Source organism: Callithrix jacchus, chromosome 12 (genome assembly GCF_049354715.1).
Source record: "Callithrix jacchus isolate 240 chromosome 12, calJac240_pri, whole genome shotgun sequence".
Lineage (NCBI taxonomy): Eukaryota > Metazoa > Chordata > Mammalia > Primates > Cebidae > Callithrix > Callithrix jacchus.
Window position 1 is genome coordinate 108,462,555 of NC_133513.1, and position 22,191 is coordinate 108,484,745.

The following is a 22,191-nucleotide window of genomic DNA, read 5'->3' on the forward strand; positions in this document are numbered from 1 at the left end:
TGCAATTCAGTAAGTAAAAATGCTAGCTTTTTTTGCTAGTTACTAGGAATATAAGAATCCAATACCTGATTGCAAATATTATAAAGTCAAATGAAGAAAAAAGACAGATAAGCTAATAGTGATAGTACACTGTGACTAATTGTTGTTAGGAAAGTGTAGTACTTAAGAACTAGAGTCAGAATGCACTGATTTTCATTTCAGCTTCACTGCTTATTGACTGGGTAACCTTCTAAGCCTTGATTTCCTTATCTTTAAAATGATATTAATGATATTACCTAATTATGAGGTAATTATGAGTATTAAGTCAATTAATGTACAAAAAGTACTTAGTACAGTGCTTGGGAAATAGTAAGCACTTTATTAACTCTTTTTAATAGTAATATTGTAGAAGAATATGTAGAGACGTCAGGAGTAAGATGAGGATTGCCATCTTAGTGATTCAGAACTGGTAGGCAATGATTCAGAATAAGAGTTACCCATGGGTGGAAGATATAAGGTGATGAGGGAAAAGTTTGTACCAAACGGGGTTACAGAGATTTGAAACTGCCAGTATAGGCATACCTTTTTGTATTTTACTTACATTACTGCACTTCAAAGATATTGTATTTTTTTAACTAATGGAAGTTTTGTGATAAGCCTAGGTTAAGCAAGACTGTTGGTAAATTTTTCCAACACCATGTACTGACTTTGTGTCTCTGAACCATATTTTGGTTATTTTCAAAATATTTTTATTTTTTTCATTATTATATAGATTATGAGAATTTGTGATCAGTGCTCTTTGATATTACATTTGTAATTGTTTTGGGATACCACAAACTTTACCTATATAAGAATAAGACAAGTCAGCTTAATTAAAGCAGTGTTTGTTCCGAGTGCTCCCTTGACTGGGAATTCTCTTGTCTCTATCTCCTTGGGCCTCCTTTTCACTGAGAACCAGCAATGTTGAAACTAAGCCAATTAATAATGCTACAGTTGCTTCCCAGTGTACAAATGAAAAGCATTGTTGCATGTCTTGTCACTTTAAATCAACTGTAGATGTGATTAAGCTTAGTGAGGAGGAGGGCATCTTGAATGCTGGTATGGCCAAAATCTAGGCCTTTGGCTGAAGAATTAGCTGAACTATGAATGCAAAGGAAAAATTCTTGAAGGAAATGAATGCTAGTGAATATGCAAATCATAAGAAAATAAATTGCCTTATTAATGAAATGGGAAAAGTTTGAGTTGTCGAGATAGAAGATCAAAACTGCTGTAACATTTCCATAAACCTAAGCTTAATTAGAGCAAGGCCTAACTTTCTTCTGTTCTACAAAGTCTGAGAGAGTTGAAGAAGATGCAGAAAAAAATTTGGAAGCCAGCAGAAGGTGGTTTATGAGCTTTAAGTAAGGAAGCCATCTCCATAACAAAAGTGCAAGATGAATCAATAAGTGCCGATATAGAAGATGCATGTCTAACTTAAATTGATCCAGTAGCTACACTAAACAACAGATTCTCAATGTATATGAAACAGCTTTCTAAAAGAAGATACCACCCAGGAATTTTATAGCAAAGAAGACATGTAAATGCTTGACATCAAAGCTTCAAAAGACAGGATGACTCTCCTGTTAGGAGCTAATGCATCTGGTGATTCTGAGCTTGGGTAATGAGCCAATGCTCATTTATCCTTCTGAAAATCCCTTAAAAATTATGCTAAATAGGCTCTGCATATGCCATGTAAATGCAACAATAAAGCTAGTATGACAGCATATCTATTTACAGCATGGTTTACTGAATATTTTAAGCCCACTGTTGAGGCCTACTGCTTAGAAAAAAAGACTGCTTTCAAAATATTACAGCTCATTCACAATGTACCTCGTCACTCAAGAGTTTGATGGTGATGTAGAAGGAAATTAATGTTGTTTTCCTGCTTGCTGACACAATTAACTTATATGGTTTGGGTCTGCATCCCTGCCAAAAATCTCATATTCAATTGTGATCCCCAATGTTGGAGGTGGGGTCCTGATGGGAGGTGATTGGATCGTGGGGATGGATCCTTCATGAATGGTTTAGCACCATCCTCTTAGTTCTGTTCTCTTGTGCTCTTAGTGAGTGAGTTATTGAGAGATCTGGTTGTTTAAATGTGTATAGCACTTCCTCCTTCACTCTCTCATTCCTTCTCCTGTGCCTGCTCCACTGTCACCTTTCACCATGATTTTAAGTTTACTGAGGCCTCTCCAGAAGCCTTGCAGATGCCAGGATCATGCTTCCTGCACAACTTGTAGATCCATGAGACAATTAAGCCCCTTTTCTTTATAAATTACCCAGTCTTCGGTATTTCTTTATGGTAATGAAAGAATGGACTAATTACAGTAACCATTTGGCAGCCTGTAGATCAAGGATTAATTTTGATTTTGTGTATTATTTTTATTAAAATACATTTTGTAAGGCTATAGCTGACATAGATAATGATTCCTCTGATGAATCTAGGCAAAGAAAAATCTGTGGAAGGAATTCATTATTCTAGTTACCTTTGAAAACATTCTTGATTGACAGAAGTAGATCAAAATATCAACATTAACGAGAGTTTGGAAGAAGTTGATTCCCACCCTCATGGATGACTTTGAGGGGTTCCAGATGTCAATGGAAGAAGTAACTGCACTTGTGGTAGACATAGCATGAGTAATATTAGTAGCATTAGAAACAGAGCTTGAAGATGTACTGAATTACTGCAATGTCATAAAACTTTAATGAATGAGATGTTGCTTTTTATGAATGAGTAAAGAAAGTGGTTTCTGGAGACAGAAACTATTCCTGGTGAAGATGCCATGAACATTGTTGAAATGACAACAATGAGTTGGAATATCACATAAACTTAATTGATAAAGCTGCAGCTGGATTTGAGGATGGACCCCAATTGGGAAAGAAGTTCTGTTAATAAAATTTTATGAAACAGCATTGCATTTCATGAAATCTTTCTTGAAAGGTGGAGTCAGTCAGTGTGGCAAATATAAAAAAAAAATGTTTGTCAATCTAACACTCAATAAGCAACATTTAAATAAACACATAATTACTTTCATTAAAAAAAAAGAAATTTCCAGAGTCAGTTCAACTCACTGCAACCACTACCCTGATCAGGCAGCAGCTGTCAACATTGAGGCAAGACCTCCCACCAGCAAAAAGATAACATGCTAAAGACTCAGGTGATCATTAACATTTTTTTTTAGCAATAAGGTATTTTATTTACACTTTCTTTTAGACATAATTGATTGCACACTTAATAGGCTACAGCGCTGTGTAAACATTACTGGGAAACAAAAATATTTTGTGACCCACTTTATTGCAGTATTAGCTTTATTGTGATAGTCTGGAACTAAACTAGCAACATCTCCAGCACATCTCTGTGCTGTTATCTGATCAGACTGCAGTGTTAATGCTATAGCAGAGAAAGAAGCAAAGGCTACATTTCTAAGATTGGTATATGATATGTCAATATGATTGGACTTCAAACTAAAAGTGATGGAGAAACACTGAGGAAATTTAAGCAACAGAATTAAGTGTTTGGAGGAGAATCACAGAAACGTCCTTCAGGGTTAAAGACAGCATTTCATCAGTTAAGTTGGTGGATTAAACCAAAAAGAAAGTTATGAGTGTCTTTATTCATTAGGCGTGTGTTTGCTATAGAAAGAACTTAAACCATTTAATGTTCATAAACAATATCCAAGGATTTATAATCAGAATAATATGTTGTAATACTTATGCAGAATTGTCTGATATATTTATTCCTCATGTTTTATTCTAGAAATATGTTTTATCTTTTAAAATATTCTATTTTCTGTGTAATCATATTTGAAAGAGGATTAACCTTGTCTGAATTATACACATTATTATATCACTGTGTTAATTATCTGTAGCAAGTTTATATGGAACAGATTATCATAGTGGATCTTAGCCAGTAATAGCTAATTTAAGCTCCAATTTGAATTTATTTATATTTTTAAAAGAATAAGCAAGAATATGACTTAATAAGATCTCAAGTTTCTTGCCTGAAACAGCCTGATTGCCTTTAAGATATGACTAGTTAACTAGCTTCCTTTATGTAACTATGCTTTTATGGCAACATACTGAAGCAATAAAATCCAAATCGTGTTTTGAAAGACCCTTTCTTTCCCTTCAATTTGTTAGATGAACTTGATAATTTTAGCACATTCTTTTATATTATATTTTCATTTTTGTTTATCTGAAATATTATATCAGAGTTTATTGTGTATGGCAAGCTGACATTTTGCACAAACACATCAATTTATCTTTCATAAAATAAGAACTTTTTTCTCTCATAAATTCTGACATTTTGTAGTAAATATCAAGCTATTAATCTACTTCTCCATCCAAATGCACTTAATGCAACTTTTTCATAAAATCATAAAATTTAAAATATTGATCATTATTATTAATTCATGAAAAATATAGCGTATCTTAAATTCTAGTGTTAGATTTTGGACATGTTTTCAATATGGATTTACATTTCAATGGACAAAGTGTATTGTTATCACTGTTACTGAAGTTTCAGCTAACTTAATTTTTCGCATATTATCAATTATTTGGGAGGTTCTTTAAGCAGATAGGAAAAATGAGAATATGAAATTGTATCATTAATCATCTTTATTTTGATTATATTTCTTTGAATAATCACTAGATATGAATAAAATTATTACAGAAGACAGAATTATAAAGGTACATTTATACTAGCTAAAGTTTTAAAACCAACTTTAAATGTAACTTGTGTAAATGTCATATTTTTCATGGGAATACCACAGAACTAAAATGGAAAACATGATTTGCAAAGAATCATGTTCTAGCCATGGCATCAATAAATAGAAATCTTTCCAATTAGATAATAATAGATCTTACAGTGATAAGTATCCCAGAGCCTAAGAAGATATACTTTCAAAGAAAATACAAATTTAGGATATTGTTGCAGTAATTGATTTGTCTCACTGTTTTATAAAAGCAATTGGCTAAACAAACATTTTTTTAAGTACAGAATCATTTTTAATACATCAAGAAGTATTTCATGTAATGCCACCTAATTGAGTCTAGAATGTTATAGTCTGATACAATTTCACCGTCACAAAGAAATTCCTGTAAACCAACATAGTAAAAATGTTCATTGCTGATATTAAGGAACTGAGAACCATTTCTGGTTGATTTCAGTACATTTTATTTATTTGTCGCTAAAATTGTATATATCAGATCTTATAATCATAGTTTTCTGTGATTAAAAACTAAATAAAAACATTTTTATACAAGAATGCATTTTTTTACAGCTGCTGAAATATTTTATAAGGAAGAGTAATGAATATTTTATATTTTGAAGTTGAAAGGTATAATATATATTTATGTAATAAATTCAAATAAATATAATCTTAATGTTTCTCACATTAACATCTATACCTTCTTCCTTTCATAGCTCTTAATAAGGGTATCTAAAGTCCCAAGAATACTCCTGTGCTAAATTTTTCTATTGAATCTATTTATTCAATAGATTTATTGAATTTATTTGTATTTAGAAATATTTCTAAATTATATTTATTTATAGTAATTTAATTATTTATTTATCCAATAGTTTTAGTGAGTACTTTCTATAGACTGTCTATAAACTACTGTTCTCATCATTGGAAGAGTGCCGTGAACAATATGAGCAAGGCTTACATTCATGAGGAGCTTACATTTTAGTGGGGAAAAGACATTTTAACTAATGACCAACCAGTAAAATAAAATAATTTTAGATTGTAGTTTGAAAAACATAGTTTTACACAATACTAGAGAGTAAGGGGGGGCAGTAAACTACTTTACGTAAGTGTCTTTGAAGTGTATTTACAGTGAGACCTACATGATAGAGAGCAAGCCATGTGAAGACCAATTGCCCAGCATCACTTAAGAACGGTTCTCCTTTGTGCTTATTCTTTTTCCTAGAAACCAAGCTTGTAGAACCTGCAGCTCATGAGCCACATGCAGCCCAGGACAGCTTTGAATGCAGCACAACACAAATTTGTAAACTTTCTTAAAACATTATGAGATTTTGTTTGTTTGTTTTTTAGCTCATCAGAGGGTTAGTGTATTTTATGTGTGATCCAAGACAATCTTTTTCTTCCACTGTGACCCAGGGAAGCCAAAAGACTGGATACCCCTGCACCTTCCAGTTTTATTGGAAGGGGCCTGGAATTGCTGTATGTTATTATAGACAGAAAATAACTGAGAATAGCCAGATATACTTGAACCTAATGCTGTGTTTTATTTCTTTCTGTAATCTGTATCTAATTTTTTGTATTTGATCTCAGCACTTCTGCATGTTTTTAAACATTAAAAAGTGATTTCTTGTCCCATCCATGTGAATAATAGAAGACAGGATATTTTTCATGTTCTTTTTTTCTCATAGCACTTGCTGAGTTCCAACATATTATATAATTTATTATTATTACCATTTATTATCTGCTTTCCCAGTAAGAATTTTTTTCACTGCTAGCTTCTCTCGCTTCTCTCTTTCTTTCTTTCTTTTTTTTAGCTGATACATCCAAGCACAATGCCAAGAATATAATAGATACTTGGTGATTTATCTGATATATGCATAAATTTTATACTCCACAAGAGGGAATCTTGAAAGAGAATCTGATTGAGTTAGTGTCTGCTTGGCATTGCTTACTAATTTTACCAAATCATCCTTGGATCTGCCTTCCATTTCTATAATCAATTACTTCTTATTTTTAAAGTGTGTACCTGGCAATGGACTGCAACAGTATTTTTCATAGGCAATCTCCTGTGGAATTTTCTATGGAAGATCTTGGGTGGAGAAACATTTTGAAATACTTGTACAAAAAATGGTAGTGCTAACTCTTCTGTTGAATAGCCAATGTGGAATATATTTACCCTCAGCCTGTAGCCCCTAGGGTGGAACTCCAAGTATAAAAACCACTTTTGCTGAGTCTACATTTACTCTTGAGTGCCATTTATGTTAACAGATTAGTTACTCTGAGTGTCCCTTGTATCAGTTTTTAAGAAAGTCTGTATTTCAGATGGTGTTTTTTTTTTTTTATTAAACACTTATTTGTTGCTTTATTTGCTAGTAATTACATGCATTATTGCATTTAATCACCTTAATGACGACATTAAGTTGGGACCATTATCATTATCATCTCAATTTTCTTTTTTTTTTTTAAATTTTTTATTGGATTATGATGGTATTTTTATAGAGACTTTACCCATAAACTTTATCCCACCATTAATACTCCTTATTGTAAAAAAGGAGAGTATTATCTGTAGCAGGAGTTGGTTGAGGTCTTCAATAAGTACCTTACTCAATGTTTAAGCATTACATGTAACCCAATTTGAACTGCAGCTATTATTTTTGATTATTTTTTAAATGGTCTTAATTTTGGAAGGTCCAAGTGTCTCATCACCCCTAAGAAGGGGTATTTAAGCTTATTCTCTGAAAATAAGCTGGAATCAAAATAACGTTCATATTTCTTGTGAAAACTTTTACATTTGTCTTTATTCTATTTATTAATAGGTAAAGATAGCTAATATAATTATTTCAAGTTTTAGAATGTTTTGGTGCTTTACTTTATGACTTTTTCTTGAAGAAGTAGTCATTTTCCCTGGCTACTTTTTTTAGTTCAAATATTCATTGGACAGATGTAAAAAAAAAATATAGAGATGTTTCATATGTGTCTGTGTCTTGCTTACTTGCCTGAAATTACGATCTTTTTTGTAAAGTTATATGGGCCCACAGATGGCAGGTAGACCATAATAAAATTCTGCAGTTCCAACCTGAATCATGTGCTTCACCAATTTAAATATATTGTTACTCTGTTGATTTTCCCACAACTTATGCACCATTTAAATTAAAGAAATGCCAAATCCTTTATATGTTAAAGAATGGCAGATGTTGGGGAGTGATAGTAATGAGTTAAATAGGCAGTGCACAAAGGAATTAATGGCAAGACCTATATTTGAATTTATATTTTTTAATGATCAATACTTTTTCCACCTAAAAATTTGCTACTTGCTCTTTGCAAATTTTTTTTCTTTTTTTTATTGCCTTTTAGGTTTTGGGGTACATGTGAAGAACATGCAAGATTGTTGCATAGGTACACACATGGCAGTGTGATGTGCTGCCTTCCTCACCATCACCTATATCTGGCATTTCTCCCATGCTCTCTCTCCCCAACTCCCCACCCGCTGCTGCCCCTCCCCTATTTCCCACCGACAGACCCCAGTGTGTGATGCTCCCCTCCCTGTGTCCATGTGTTCTCATTGTTCAACACCCACCTATGAGTGAGAACATGCAGTGTTTGATTTTCTGTTCTTGTGTCAATTTGCTGAGAATGATGATTTCCAAATTCATCCATGTCCCTACAAAGGACACAAACTCATCGTTTTTTATGGCTGCATAGTATTCCATGGTGAATATGTGCCACATTTTCCCTGTCCAGTCTATCATCGATGGGCATTTTGGTTGGTTACAGGTCTTTGCTATTGTAAACAGTGCTGCAGTGAACATTCGTGTGCATGTGTCCTTATAGTAGAATGATTTATAATCCTTTGGATATATACCCAGTAATGGGATTGCTGGGTCTAATAGAATTTCTATGTCTAGGTCCTTGAGGAATCACCACACTGTCTACCATAATGGCTGAACTAATTTACACTCCCACTAACAGTGTTAAAGTGTTCCTATTTCTCCACATCCTCTCCAGCATCTGTTGTCTCCAGATTTTTTAATGATCGCCATTCTAACTGGCGTGAGGTGGTATCTCAATGTAGTTTTGATTTGCATCTCTCTAATGACCAGTGATGATGAACGTTTTTTCATATGTTTGTTGGCCTCATGTATGTCTTCTTTTGTAAAGTGTCTGTTCATGTCCTTTGCCCACTTTTGAATGGACTTGTTTTTTCCTTGTAAATCTGTTTTAGTTCTTTGTAGATTCTTGATATCAGCCCTTTGTCAGATGGGTAAATTGCAAAAATTTTTTCCCATTCTCTTGGTTGTTGATTCACTCTAATGACTGTTTCTTTTGCTGTTGAGAAGCTATGGAGTTTCATTAGGTCCCATTTGTCTATTTTGGCTTTTGTTGCCAATGCTTTTGGTGTTTTGGTCATGAAGTCCTTGTCTACTCCTATGTCCTGAATGGTTTTGCCTAGATTTTCTTCTAGGGTTTTTATGGTGTTAGGTCTTCTGTTTAAGTCTGTAATCCATCTGGAGTTAAGTTTAGTGTAAGGTGTCAGGAAGGGGTCCAGTTTCTGCTTTCTGCTCATGGCTAGCCAGTTTTCTCAACACCACTTATTAAACAGGGACTCCTTTCCCCATTGCTTGTTTTTGTCAGGTTTATCAAAGATCAGATGGTTGTAGATGTGTGGTGTTGCCTCTGAGGCCTCTGTTCTGTTACATTGGTCTATATCTCTGTTTTGGTACCAGTACCATGCTGTTTTGATTACTGTAGCCTTGTAGTACAATTTGAAGTCCGGTAGTGTGATGCCTCCTGCTGTGTTTTTCTTTGCTTAGAATTGACTTGGCTATGTGGGCTCTCTTTTAGTTCTGTATGAAGTTTCTATCTCTATTCCTTTCCTCACTTTTGTTAGACCTTCTTTATTTTTTCTGCATTTACTTTGTTCAGTTTAATTTTAATTTTCACTTTTAGCACTTTCTCTTTATTGTGAGACCAGTCCTGGAATAGATATCTGACTGGTTGCCTTTGAAAATTCATGCACTCTAACTATTCCAGCATCTTTTGGAACTTCCTCAGGACCCCTTGCACTAACCTGCTCTTGTATTGAGCAACTTCTGCTTTCACTTCCTTATTCAAATTGGCCTGCCTGGTTCCCGTTAGTATGTTTTTGAAGCTTTTGAGTTTTCCTGTTGATTCCCTCTTATTCATGCCTCATAGACACTGGTACCATCTACACCTTGGGTTTGTAGTTTACCTTTACCTGTTTATGTTTTGGCATTTAAGGGGATAACCTGCCACTGACATTTTTTAGAATTGTTGTTCTTTTTTTTAAAATTTAGTTGCTATATTTTTAAATATTGGAAGTTAAGGATATCAAAAACTATCCTTCTACTCCCACTGCTCACTCAGAACTCTGTCACATGGGTTATATTTGTTAATTTATAAATAGTTATGCTTGTTTTGGCCATATTTGATATTATAGTTTTATTTTATTGAAATATAGCTCATAAAAACTATCATTTAGATTTTTAAAATACTTTCTCTGTACAATGTTTATTGTCTTTTAGAAATGTTCTATAAATTAAAGAACATATTTTTTAAATCATCTGTGTTCTTGATGATTTCTGCTCTGTTTTGTAACAGAACATCTTGAAAGTTCAGCCTGTGGTTTGTTTCTACTGTCATGTTCCACATTCTCCTTATATTATTCTGTTTTTATTAGCATCCCTACCACTCTGTTGAATGTTCTTTAGTTTAAATTACTTGGGAAGTTCATGTTTTCAAATTAGTAGCCATATTTTTATCCTTATCTTAACCAACAAAATCAACCACTACTTTCTTCTTGCAACATTTCTGTTCTTTGACTATCTGGATACAACCCTTTCCTGGTTTCCTCCCATCTACCTTTCCACTTCCTTTTAAGCTCTAATAATGGGGTGGCCCTGAATGTCCTCTTACAGATAATTTCTTCTGCATCTATTCTGTCTCCTAGGGAATATCATATAAGTACATGATTTAAAATGACATTTATGTTCCTTTGATTTCCAAATTTTTAAATCTAACTTTTTCTCTGAGCTTCAAGCTAGTAGTTACCATCTATTCTTTAACATTTAATAGGTATTTCACATTTAACATATTCTAAATATGCTTTTCTTTTCTTATTTCTCCCTTGATCCTCATGGCCCTTTTTTTCTTCTTCTCAGTAAGAAGAAATATCATCTTTTCACTTGTTCTTGTGAGAGCAAACTGCAACAGTCATGATTGATTCTTCTTCATGCACCTGTCATGTCTAATCCTTCAACACGTCTCCTCAACTCTCACCTGAAATTATGTGTCCAACTACTTATTTTTGTCTTGATGACTACTACTCTTGTAGAAGCTACTATCAACATATGACTAGAACAATCAAATATCCTCCTCTCTTATCTTCTAGATTAGCTCAATCATTTCTTCCTCACCCAACAGCCAGAATTACATTTTTCTCGAGAGTTGGATTATGTTATTCCCATAGCTCAGAATCTTCCATGGGTTCCCACTGTGCTTATAATATGTTCTGAACTCTTTGTCATAGCCAACAATTTATGTGACTTACTTTTTACTTTCTAATTGGTATTTATTTACAACTATTCTGTGCTTTGCTCACAATACTCCAGGTCTTGTGACTTTTCATAAATGAGTCTAACCTAATCGTCATCTTTACACTTGTGAAAACTCTACCAACAGATATTTGTGTGGTTTTAAACTTCTTATTTGGATATCAGCTCATGTATCACCTCTTAAGCGAGGCCAGCAGCTCTAACCACCCGATCCAAATTAGCCACAAATCCTTCTAGTTTATATCATCTCTTATTTCCACTCAAAACACCACTGTCAACAATTATGATATCCCCTACAAGTTTACCTTTTATTTTTTCCCTCCTGCTATTAGAAAATAAATCCAAAAGAATAACAGCTTCATCTTATTACACTGATATCACCAGCACCTGGAACAGAGCTTGTTTAATGACTATTTCTTCAATAATTTTACATGATTTAAATGACTAAGTAGATTAATTTTGTGTCTCTTTGTTCAGATAACTTTTAAAAGAGATATGTATATACATAATGTCTTCCATGATTTTGCCATTATCAAATTCCCCTTTTATGGACATAAAAGCACTGTTCTTTTACTGACTTGGCTCATATTGTTTTATTATTGTTATATCGTCTTTGTCTCTATGTTTTATTTGATCAGGTTTTGACTTTGAATTTCACTTTGCTATTAATCTTGGTCTATATGCTTTGTTGTTTTTAAGTGTCTGTTATATCTTCTTACAGTATTTTATATTTTGGATAAAAATGTGTCACTGTGGTTTCTGCTAAAAGCATAAAGCTGAATTGTATCTTTTAATCTACTGCAAAAATCTCTCTTTCAATGTGGTTTTAGTCTTTTGACATTTACTGCAATTACACTTTATCTTGCTCAGTTAATTTTATGTTATATTTAATATTTGTTATTTCATCTGTTCTCTTTTTAAAATATATTTACTAATTTATTCAAGCCTTTGTTCAAGTCCTTTTACCCCCTTTTCATTTAGATTTAATCAACGCTGTGTAAGGTTTCCTCCTATTCTAATTTGTCATAATCAAACTAATTTTCTTTATTATGATTTAAACATATTATCATTTTGAAGAGTTTCCTGTTAGTTCTTAATTATTATAGCCATAATTCTGTTACCATGGATTTAAGTTCTTTTTGACAATATTCTTTGATAAGCTTCATTTCTATGACAATCTTATGGGCAATCACCTGGGGAGAAAAATTCCTTCTTTTAAACTTTAAAAGATGTTTTTTTTCTTTAGTCTTTTATGACATTTTCACCTATAACCAATCTCCTATGCCAATTGTCTTTCTTCAGCCTTTCTATAAGTGTTTCATAATTTAATAGCTTAGCTGGTAGCAAATGAATATTACTATATTTAAGCTTACATGTACATGCCAAAAAAATTATTTTCTGAACTTACTGTTATTCTTTACATAAGAGATACTGACATCCCTTATTTTAGAATGCCATTTACATTCCTTCGTGTTCCTTCCTTACACTGAAAGCTGGGACAATTATGGGATTCATTTTCGTCATTTTTCTTTACTCAGGGACCATAGTCTCCTGTCACTTGTCCAATGCCTGAAATTAGTTGTTTCATATACTTCACCTAGATTTCTAGTTGCTTATAGTGGGAGAGAAAACTCATTCCTTTTATTCAATTTTCAGTAGAAATTCTATTATGTTTTTGAAAGAGTTTCATAAAATATTATTAAAAGAAAAAGAGATTTTAATACCTGAATGGTTTAGCTTCAGCAATGTGAGAAAACTCACTTATATTGACATCTCATTTATACATGGTACAAAAGTTTAGTAATGTTTCTATTGTAACTATTACATGCCAGATATTTTGGTAAACATTAGATATTTATTAGTTCTGTTAGACTTTCTATAACTTTATAAGGTAGATGTTTTTATTATTACTATTCTCATATGGGAAAACTGAGAAATAGACTAGGTTTTCAAAATATACGGGGCTAGCAAGTGAAAAGCCACATTACACAATCAGTTATTTTCTATTCAGATGCTATATTATTGATTGATACACTATAATACACTTCCTTAAGACAGATGTTATAGTATGTCTCTATAATGTTGGCAGAAATGGAGAACCACTTTAACTTTTTGGCTAGTTTCACCTTTCAAAATTAACTTATTAACATTAACAAATTTTAAAATAATGTGACATATTTTATTATTTGAATGGTGTATAACAAAACATTTGTATATATGTATAAAGGTTCCCTAGATGAAGATATATAGAAAGAAAATTCCCTGTTTTCTTAACTCAGTTGAAAATTTAGGTGTTATCGCATGTTCTCACTGATAAATGGGTGTTGAACAATGAGAACACATAAACACAAGGAGGGGAACATAATACACCGGGGCTTGTTGGGGGGGGTAGAAGGTTAGGGAGGGGTAATAGGGGGTGGGGAGATAGGGGAGGGATAATAGCCCCCTATCCCTGGGGGGATAGGGGAGGGATAGCATTAGGAGGAAAACGTAATATAGATGACAGGTGATAGAGGCAGCAAACCAACATGGCCCGTGTATACCAGTGTAACAAACCTGCATGCTCTGCACATGTACCCCAGAACTTAAAGTGTAATAATAATAAAAAGGGAAAATGTGGGTGTTTTCGTTAGGCATATTTATAGTGTTTTACATGAAACTTTTAGCATACATCCTTAAAGTAATTTTCTAATTTTTTTTAAACATTTAGTGTCATAGTCTACACTAAGACCATCATTAGCAGTTGGATATATTAGGTATTCTAAATGAAGTTTCGATTCCATCACATAGTCAATTTGTAATATGATGATCCAAACATCTTGGTGATTTAGAAATGATATATTTACAAATCTCATGTAATATCACCACAGGTTTTAGAGAAGAACATACTTTCAATTTTTTTATTTTGATTTTTCAGATTGCATTCTCACAACACAATACAATCATGGATCTTGTGCAGTTTTTTGTCACCTTCTTCAGGTAAAAGTTTGCTCTTACTGACTTTGAACTTGTCAAGCCTATATTCTGATATATGTCCTGTCAGTTTGTTAGATAATTGATCAATACTTTAACCGTAAAATATCATATAGCATGTCTTGAATAGTTTTATATGCTTAAATATATTCTACAGAGCAGAGGGGACATAGCTCAAATATACTTGTGCAAGATTATTTTGCTATTACACTATTTAATATTTAATGGATTCAGTGGAAAGAGGATAACTTTGTGTCCCCATCACATAAATAATTATAGCCTACTTTAATTAATGACCTTAACAGTGCATGGCCCACATGGATTGGTTACATCTATAAGAACTAAACCAATTTGTTTATTTCTTGGTTAATTATATTAATTGTATATCATATTCATTATAGGTTCAGAAAAAAGGGTTCCATAGTGAGGCAACTTTGTAAAATGCAATGTGTCCTAAAGTTAAACAGGGCTCTTTTGGTTGGTTTTCAATTGGCATTACTTTTCAGAGCTTTTAAAATGCCAATTTGCAATGTGTCATTCTAAAAGAGACGTTATAGTTTGTAGCATTTCTAAAAACATGAAAACTCTTTTTAGGGAACATTTATTTTCATTTCAATGGGACTTAAATATAGATACTCTGGGTTAGGAGAAAAAGCTGAGTTTAAGTTATGGAATGTCTGTAACTTAATAGATCCTCTGGATTGGAAGAGATGTTATTTTTGTTAACATTGTTATTATGTGTGAGGCTTATGCTGGTCATTTGGGTGCCTTTGTGCGAATTAGACAAATGTGACTTCTCCTTCTGGCACATAAAGCCCCACATCATGGCACACAACTTTGAAAATAGTGCAATGTGAATTTTGACCAACACTCACCAACTTGGTTGGGCCGCTATTCATTAAAGACCTGCACAACTCAATCCTTAACACAGATGGTGTGTTTGGAACTTTGCTAAACACAAAGTAACCATCACCTTGTTAACCAACAAATTCAATTCAAATTCACCAGTATTTGAATTCCTAATACCTTCTTGGTTGGAATCTGTAAACATTTTCCATTAAGAGCCAAATAGTAAATATTTCAAGATTTCTAGGCTATATGGTCTTCATAGCATCTATGCAACTTTTCTGCTATAGTTAAAGCAGACAGAGCCAATATGGAAACAAATGGGAGTGGCTGTGTTCCAATAAAACTTTATTATAAAAACAGCTGGTGGATTGAATTCAGCCTGTGGATATAATTTACCCAACCACTGATCAGTTTTATGCCTGAATGCCTTTAATGGGAAGCTCACCAGCTCCTCAGATAGCATTTTCTAACATCAGATAACAAATTGTTCTTTATAACTGAGCTGAAATCTGTCTCCCTATGATCTCTCTGCGAATTCATCCATATGGGCCCATATATAACAATTTCAGTCTCTCATTTCCATTAATGGCCCTTCAGACTTGTAAACTATTTTCTACAATTTACACATTCCTTGTTCATTTTTCTACTTTTCTTGATATGAGAAACCTTTGTCATATTGGTTAGTTTACTCTGAAAACAATCATGTTTGTCTATACACCTTAAAATATTATAATTTCTATAATGTATTTCTATAAACATATTTATCACTAATATGTGTAAAAAGTGCATTCATACTTTAAATTTGTCCCTTAAAATAAAATTTGAGAAAATATCTTAAGTATATTTAATATTTTACAACTTTGTACTTCAAAAAACTTTAATGAATTTTAAGGCTACTAACAAAGTTACAATATGGTTTTAAAAAGTACTAGAAGTTACAATTGAACAAACATTATTAAAGGGATTAAAAAAAACTTTTTTTTTTTGAGACAAGGTCTTGCTCTGTCATCCAGGCTGGAGTGCAGTGGCACTATATCAGCTCACTGCAACCTCTGTCTCCCTTGTACATGCAATTCTCCTGCCTCAGCCTCCAGAGTAGCTGGGATTACAAGCACCCGCCGTCACACCCAACTAAATTTTGTATTTTTAGTAGAGACAGGGTTTCACCATGTTGGCCAGGCTAGTCTCAATCTCCTGACCTCAGGTGATCTGCCTACCTCGGCCTCCCAAAGCGCTGGGATTACAAGTATGAGCCACCATGCCTGGTGTAGAAAAAATTTTGATGCATAATAATCTGGATGGAAATTCACTGAAAGTTTGATTAAGTGTACAATTTCACAAAGTTGAATGTGTATGTAAATTATTTGAATCTTGAGGTTTTTATTTTAGGCTATTAAATTTGTATGCATATTTAACTTCAATAGCTCTTTTGTTTAGTAAAAGAAGAGTATTGTTAATGTGTACCATGTCTCAGAGATGATCCTATTTATTATGTTGTCATCGTGGACAAGGTAAAATAAAATACTCTAATCTTTAAGTGTGATAAATATATTCGATGTTTTTTTTTTGTCATTTAAATTCTTCCAGTAGTTAAATGTTAAATTAGATCACTTAAAAAACATTGTTAAGGAAAATATGGACAGGATATTTTGAAGCTTACTAATTATTAAGTTTTATACAGCTACTGCTAAACTTTAAGAGATTTTAAAACAGGTTAACATTTATGGAGACCCCTAAATCAGGCCATTTTTACAATTATTGCTGTTATTTGGGTAACAGAGCTGAGTGTGTCAGCTTTGCAGTTTAGCCATTGTTCTACAGGGGCCAGTTCTCAAACTCTGTTAGTTTTTACCTCTATATTGTGTGTAGTATTGATGGCAAACATAATTGGGCCTGTACTAGGGAGATCACTTACAGACATAGCCTGGCTCTCTTCTTAATGTTTTGCGCCATCTTAAGTAGGTCACTATTTTAGTCCATTTGTGTTGTTGAAAAGGAATACCTGAGGCTCTGTAATTTATAAAAAGAGATTTATTTGGCTCACAGTTGTGCAGACTATACAAGAAGTAGGGTGCCAGCCTGTGCATCTGGTGAAGGTATCAAACTGCTTCTACTCTTGGCAGAAGAGGAAGGGGAGATGGCAGGTATAGCAATCACATGGGGAAAGAAGAGGTAAGAGGCAGAGACTCATTTAAACAGTTCTCATGAGAACTAACAGAATGAGAACTCATTCATTACCATAAGGACACCATCAAGTCATTCATGAGGGATCTGCCCCGCAACCATAACACCTTTCATTAGGCTCAGCCTCCAACATTGGGTATCAAATTTCAACATGTGGTTTGGAGGGTCAAATATTGAAACTATAGCTGTCTATCCCTGGCCCCTGAAATCCCTCATGTCCTTCTCACATACAAAATATAATAATTTATTCTCAGTACTTGCCAGAAGTCTTAACTTGTTTCAGCATCAACTCAGAAGTCCAGAGTCCAAATGCTTATCTGAGATTCAAAGCAAGTTTCTTTCAGCTGTGAGCCTGTAAAATAAAAATCAAGTTATTTACCTCCAAGATACAATGGTGGAACAGATATGAGTAAACATCTCATTCCAAAAGGGAGAAATTAGTCAAAATATAGGGATAACATGCTGCATGAAAATCTGAAATGTAGCAGGGAAGACATTAAATCTTAAAACTCCCTTGATTTCATATTCTGCATCCTGGGAACATACTGAACCAGGGCCCTGCTCTACTAGGCAGTTCCTTGAAGGGTACACTCTTCAGGGCCTCCAACCGTACATTTCTGCTCAGCATTTCCTCACTAGCAGCTGTTTGCAGGCTCTCCACCCCTATGGCAGGCTTCTGCCTGTACAGTCAGGCTTTTCAGTACATTCCCTGAAATCTCAGTAGAAGTTTCCAAGCCTCTACTACTCATACTTTCTAGCCTTCTTCAGTGGCAGCAGGAGCAATACCTGGGGCCATTTGAGCAGCAAGATGTGGGGAGCAATTTCTAGAGATGGGGCATGGCAATAGAGTTCCTAGCCTGTCATCCAAAGCCATACCATCCTCCTTGGCCTCTTGGTCTGTGATGGGAAGCCCAGAATCCTGACAGATGTCTAAAATGCTTCAGAGTCTTTCCCCCATTGTCTTTACTATTAGTACCTGGCTACCTTTTATTCATGCTACTTTCTTTAACAGGTGTTTTCTACCCCAGTACTCTTGTCCTCTTCTGAAAACACTCTTTCCCTGCCACATGGCCAGGCTGACAATTCTACAAATTGTTATGCTCTGCTTTCCTGTTGATTATCATTTCCGATTTTAGGTTATTCATTTGCTCCCACATTTGCTCCCACATGTGAATATAAGCTGTTAACAGCAGCAACAGTACTTCTTGAGCACTTTACTGCTTGGCATGGATACAATGTAGCCAAAATCTTTGACAGGGCCATTACAAAGGTGACCTTTGTTTCAGCTCCCAGTGATTTCTTCATTTCAATCTGAGACTTCCTAAACATGGTCTTTACTGTCTATATTTCAATCAGCATTTTGGTCACAACCACTTAACCAGTCTCTAAGATGTTCCATATGTTTCTTCATCTTCCTGTGTTTTTATGAGCCCTCCACTTCCAAAGCAACTTTTACATTTTTAGGTATCTTTATAGCAATGTACCACTTCCGGGTACCATTTTTCTGTCTGAGTCCATTTGTGTTGCTATAAAACAATACCTGAGGCTGAGTAATACAGAAGGTAAAGAAGTTTACTTGGCTCATGGCTCTGCAGGTTGTACAAGAAGTACGGTGTTGGCATTGCATCTGGTGAGGGCCCCAAGCTGTTTCCATTCATGATGGAAGAGGAAGGGAAGCTGGTATGTTCAGAGATCACATGGTGAGAAAGTTGGCAAGAGATAGAGGAGAGAAGTTCCAGGCTCTTTTAAATATCCAAATAGAGTTCCCACTCATTGGCAAAATGATGGCACCAAGCAATTCATGATGTATCTACCCCCATGACCCAAACTCCTCCCATTAGGCCCCATCTCTAACATTGGTTATCAAATTTTAACATGTGATTTGGGGGATCAAATATCCAAACTATAGCAATCATCAAGCTTCTCTAAATCTCAGTTCCTTGATATATTGAACGAAAGGGTTTTGTTTTTTCTTGTTGTTGCTGTGAAATAATATAGTAAATGATTTGAAAAGTTAAAGGAATTATTTTTTAAATAAACTATTTTTTCATGTGTGTAACATGGAAAAGTAGATGTATCTGATCTTCCTGATACATCTTGTTCAGAAAATAATTCAGAAAATTCTGAATTATTTATTGTAAATAAATAAATGAAAATTTAATAGAGACTACTATCCCTGTACCTTTTATATTTTGAATAGTGGCATTAATTTTTTATATCACTAGGATGACATAATATTTTTATTTATTAACTTGTTCAGTTGGGGGTAGTTTCAGAGATTACCAGTTGGTCTTTTCCACTATGACTGATCTTATCCCATAAGTCAGGGACACAGTGTAGGGGTTATTTCAGCTGCCTTGTACATCAGTTCTATTTATACACTTAAAGACTGGGGAAATGACAATTGGGTGGCTCCATTGACATAGAGGGCACACTGTGAGCCAGAATTAGTCAGAATTTGTTATGTGTCCCACCCCCTGAACACCCCAACTCTAATAAGAGGCCATGATGATATTTTGAATGCTTGGTTGTCTGTGTCACTTCTAACCTCATGTCTAATAGTAGTCAAAATGTCTGCTTATTCCTCCTGTACTGTATATCTATCCTCATGTATATATCTGTGTATACACATGACAATGTGGTTTGCTGCTTCCATCCCCCATCACCTACATCTGGCATTTCTCGCCATGTTATCCCTCCCCAACTTCCCCACCCCACTGCTGTCCCTCCCTTGGCTCCCGCCGCCAACAGACCCCAGTGCGTGATGCTCTCCTCCCTGTGTCCCTGTGTTCTCATTGTTCAACACCCGCCTATGAGTGAGAACATGCAGTGTTTGATTTTCTGTTCTTGTGTCAGTTTGCTGAGAATGATGGTTTCCAGCTTCATCCCTGTCCCTACAAAGGACACAAACTCATTGTTTTTTATGGCTGCATAGTATTCCATGGTGTATATGTGCCACATTTTCCCTGTGCAGTCTATCATTGATGGGCATTTGGGTTGGTCCCAGGTCTTTGCTATAGTAAACTGTGCTGCAATGAACATTTGCGTACATGTGTCCTTATAGTAGAACAATTTATAATCCTTTGGCTATATACCCAGTAATGGGATTGCTGGGTCAAATGGAATTTCTATTTTTAGGTCCTTGAGGAATCGCCTCACTGTCTTCCACAATGGTTGAACTAATTTACACTCCCACCAACAGTGTAAAAGTGTTCCTATTTCTCCACATCCTCTCCAGCATCTGTTGTCTTCAGATTTGTTAATGATCACCATTCTAACTGGCATGAAATAATATCTCAATATGGCTCTGATTTGCATTTCTCTAATGACCAGTGATGAGCATTTTTTCTTATGTTTGTTCACCTTATAAATATATTCTTTTGAAAAGCATCTGTTCATATCCTTCTCCCACTTTTGGATGGGTTTGTTTGTTTTCTTCTTGTAAATCTGTTTTAGCTCTTTGTAGATTCTGGATATTAGCCCTGAGAGCCCTACAGAAGCTCTGGAGTTTAATTAGATACTATTTGTTTATTTTGGCTTTTGTTGCCAATGCTTTTGGTGTGTTTTGGTCGTGAAGTCCTTACCTATGCCTATGTCCTGAATGGTTTGCCTAGGTTTTCTTCTAGGGTTTTTATGGTGTTAGGTCTTATGTTTAAGTCTTTAATCCATCTGTAGTTAATTTTAGTGTAAGGTGTCAGGAAGGGGTCCAGTTTCTGCTATCTGCACACTGCTACCCAGTTTCCCCAACGCCATTTATTAAACAGGGAATCCTATTCCCATTGCTTGTTTTTGTCGGGTTTGTCAAAGATCAGATGTCTGATCTTTGTGTGTGGTGTTGCCTCTGAATCCTCTGTTCTACTCCATTCATTTATATCTCTGTTTTGGTACTAGTACCATGCTATCTGGATTACTGTATCTTTGTAGTATAGTTTGAAATCAGGTAGCATGATGTCTGATTTCAGTATTTTTGCTTAGGATTGTCTTGACTATGCAGGCTCTCTTTTGGTTCCACATGAAATTTAAGGTGTTTTTTTTTTAGTTCTGTGAAAAGGGTCATAGATAGCTTGATGGGGATAGCATTGAATCTATAAATTACTTTGGGCAGTATGGCCATTTTGATGATATTGATTCTTCCTACCCATGAACATGGAATATTTCTCCATCTGTTTGTGTCTTCTCTTATTTCCTTTAACAGTGGTTTGTTGTTCTCTTTGAAGAGGTCCTTTATATCCTTTGTTAGTTGTATTCCTAGGTATTTTATTCTCTTTGTAGCAATTGTGAATGGGAGTTTGCTCTTGATTTGGCTCTCTGTTTGTCTGTTATTGGTGTATAGGAAGGCTTGTGATTTTTGAACATTGATTTTGTATCCTGAGACTTTGCTGAAGTTGCTTATCAGTTTAAGGAGATTTTGGGCTGAGATTATATTTTGCCCACTTTTCAAAATGATTCAAGGACTTTCATTCTATGGTCTCAATTACCTGTTTGGTCTATGGGTTTTGGATTTGAAAATTAGCTGAAGTCTGGGAACTGTGCAGGGAAACATGGCTCTTCATTGAATGAAGATTGGTTCCTTCATTCTTACTTAAAGTGAAACCAGATGTTAAATAATACTACTGTTGGCCACTCACCTATTTTGCCTTTCAGAATACCATGCTTTTATTAATAATTCCTAGAACTCTTTGTGGGCCAAACCCCTTGGCAGCTCATTCAATCTCGTTGATCTAACTGTGGCAATTGTCATTTCTGGATTCTGGGAGTTAAGCATTAACACCTGTCCTCTATTACTTTGGGTCTCCATCTTTTTATGGCAATTACCAAACGTAGCCATGTGACTATCTCTCTTATTTTCAGGCCCGAAGAGGAGAGCCAATTCTAAGCTTTTTTTTTTT

General features: G+C 34.6%; 1 protein-coding gene across 13 annotated transcripts in view; it reads left to right on the forward strand.

Annotated features, from left to right (window-relative positions):
• The window catches only part of ATRNL1 (attractin like 1), an 839,028-nt gene that overhangs the window by 411,041 nt on the left and 405,796 nt on the right, over window positions 1-22,191 (forward strand). For 6 of the 13 annotated variants that reach the window (XR_013525131.1, XM_035269198.3, XM_017963190.4 and 3 more), the window contains exon 25: window positions 14,214-14,275. The exons of the other annotated variants lie outside the window; for them this stretch is intronic. Coding sequence is in view for 5 of the 6 variants with exons in the window: in XM_035269198.3 (XP_035125089.1) it covers window positions 14,214-14,275 (62 nt within the window). In the remaining variant the exon portion in view is untranslated. The remainder of the gene's footprint in view (window positions 1-14,213; window positions 14,276-22,191) is intronic. 13 annotated transcript variants of the gene reach the window in all.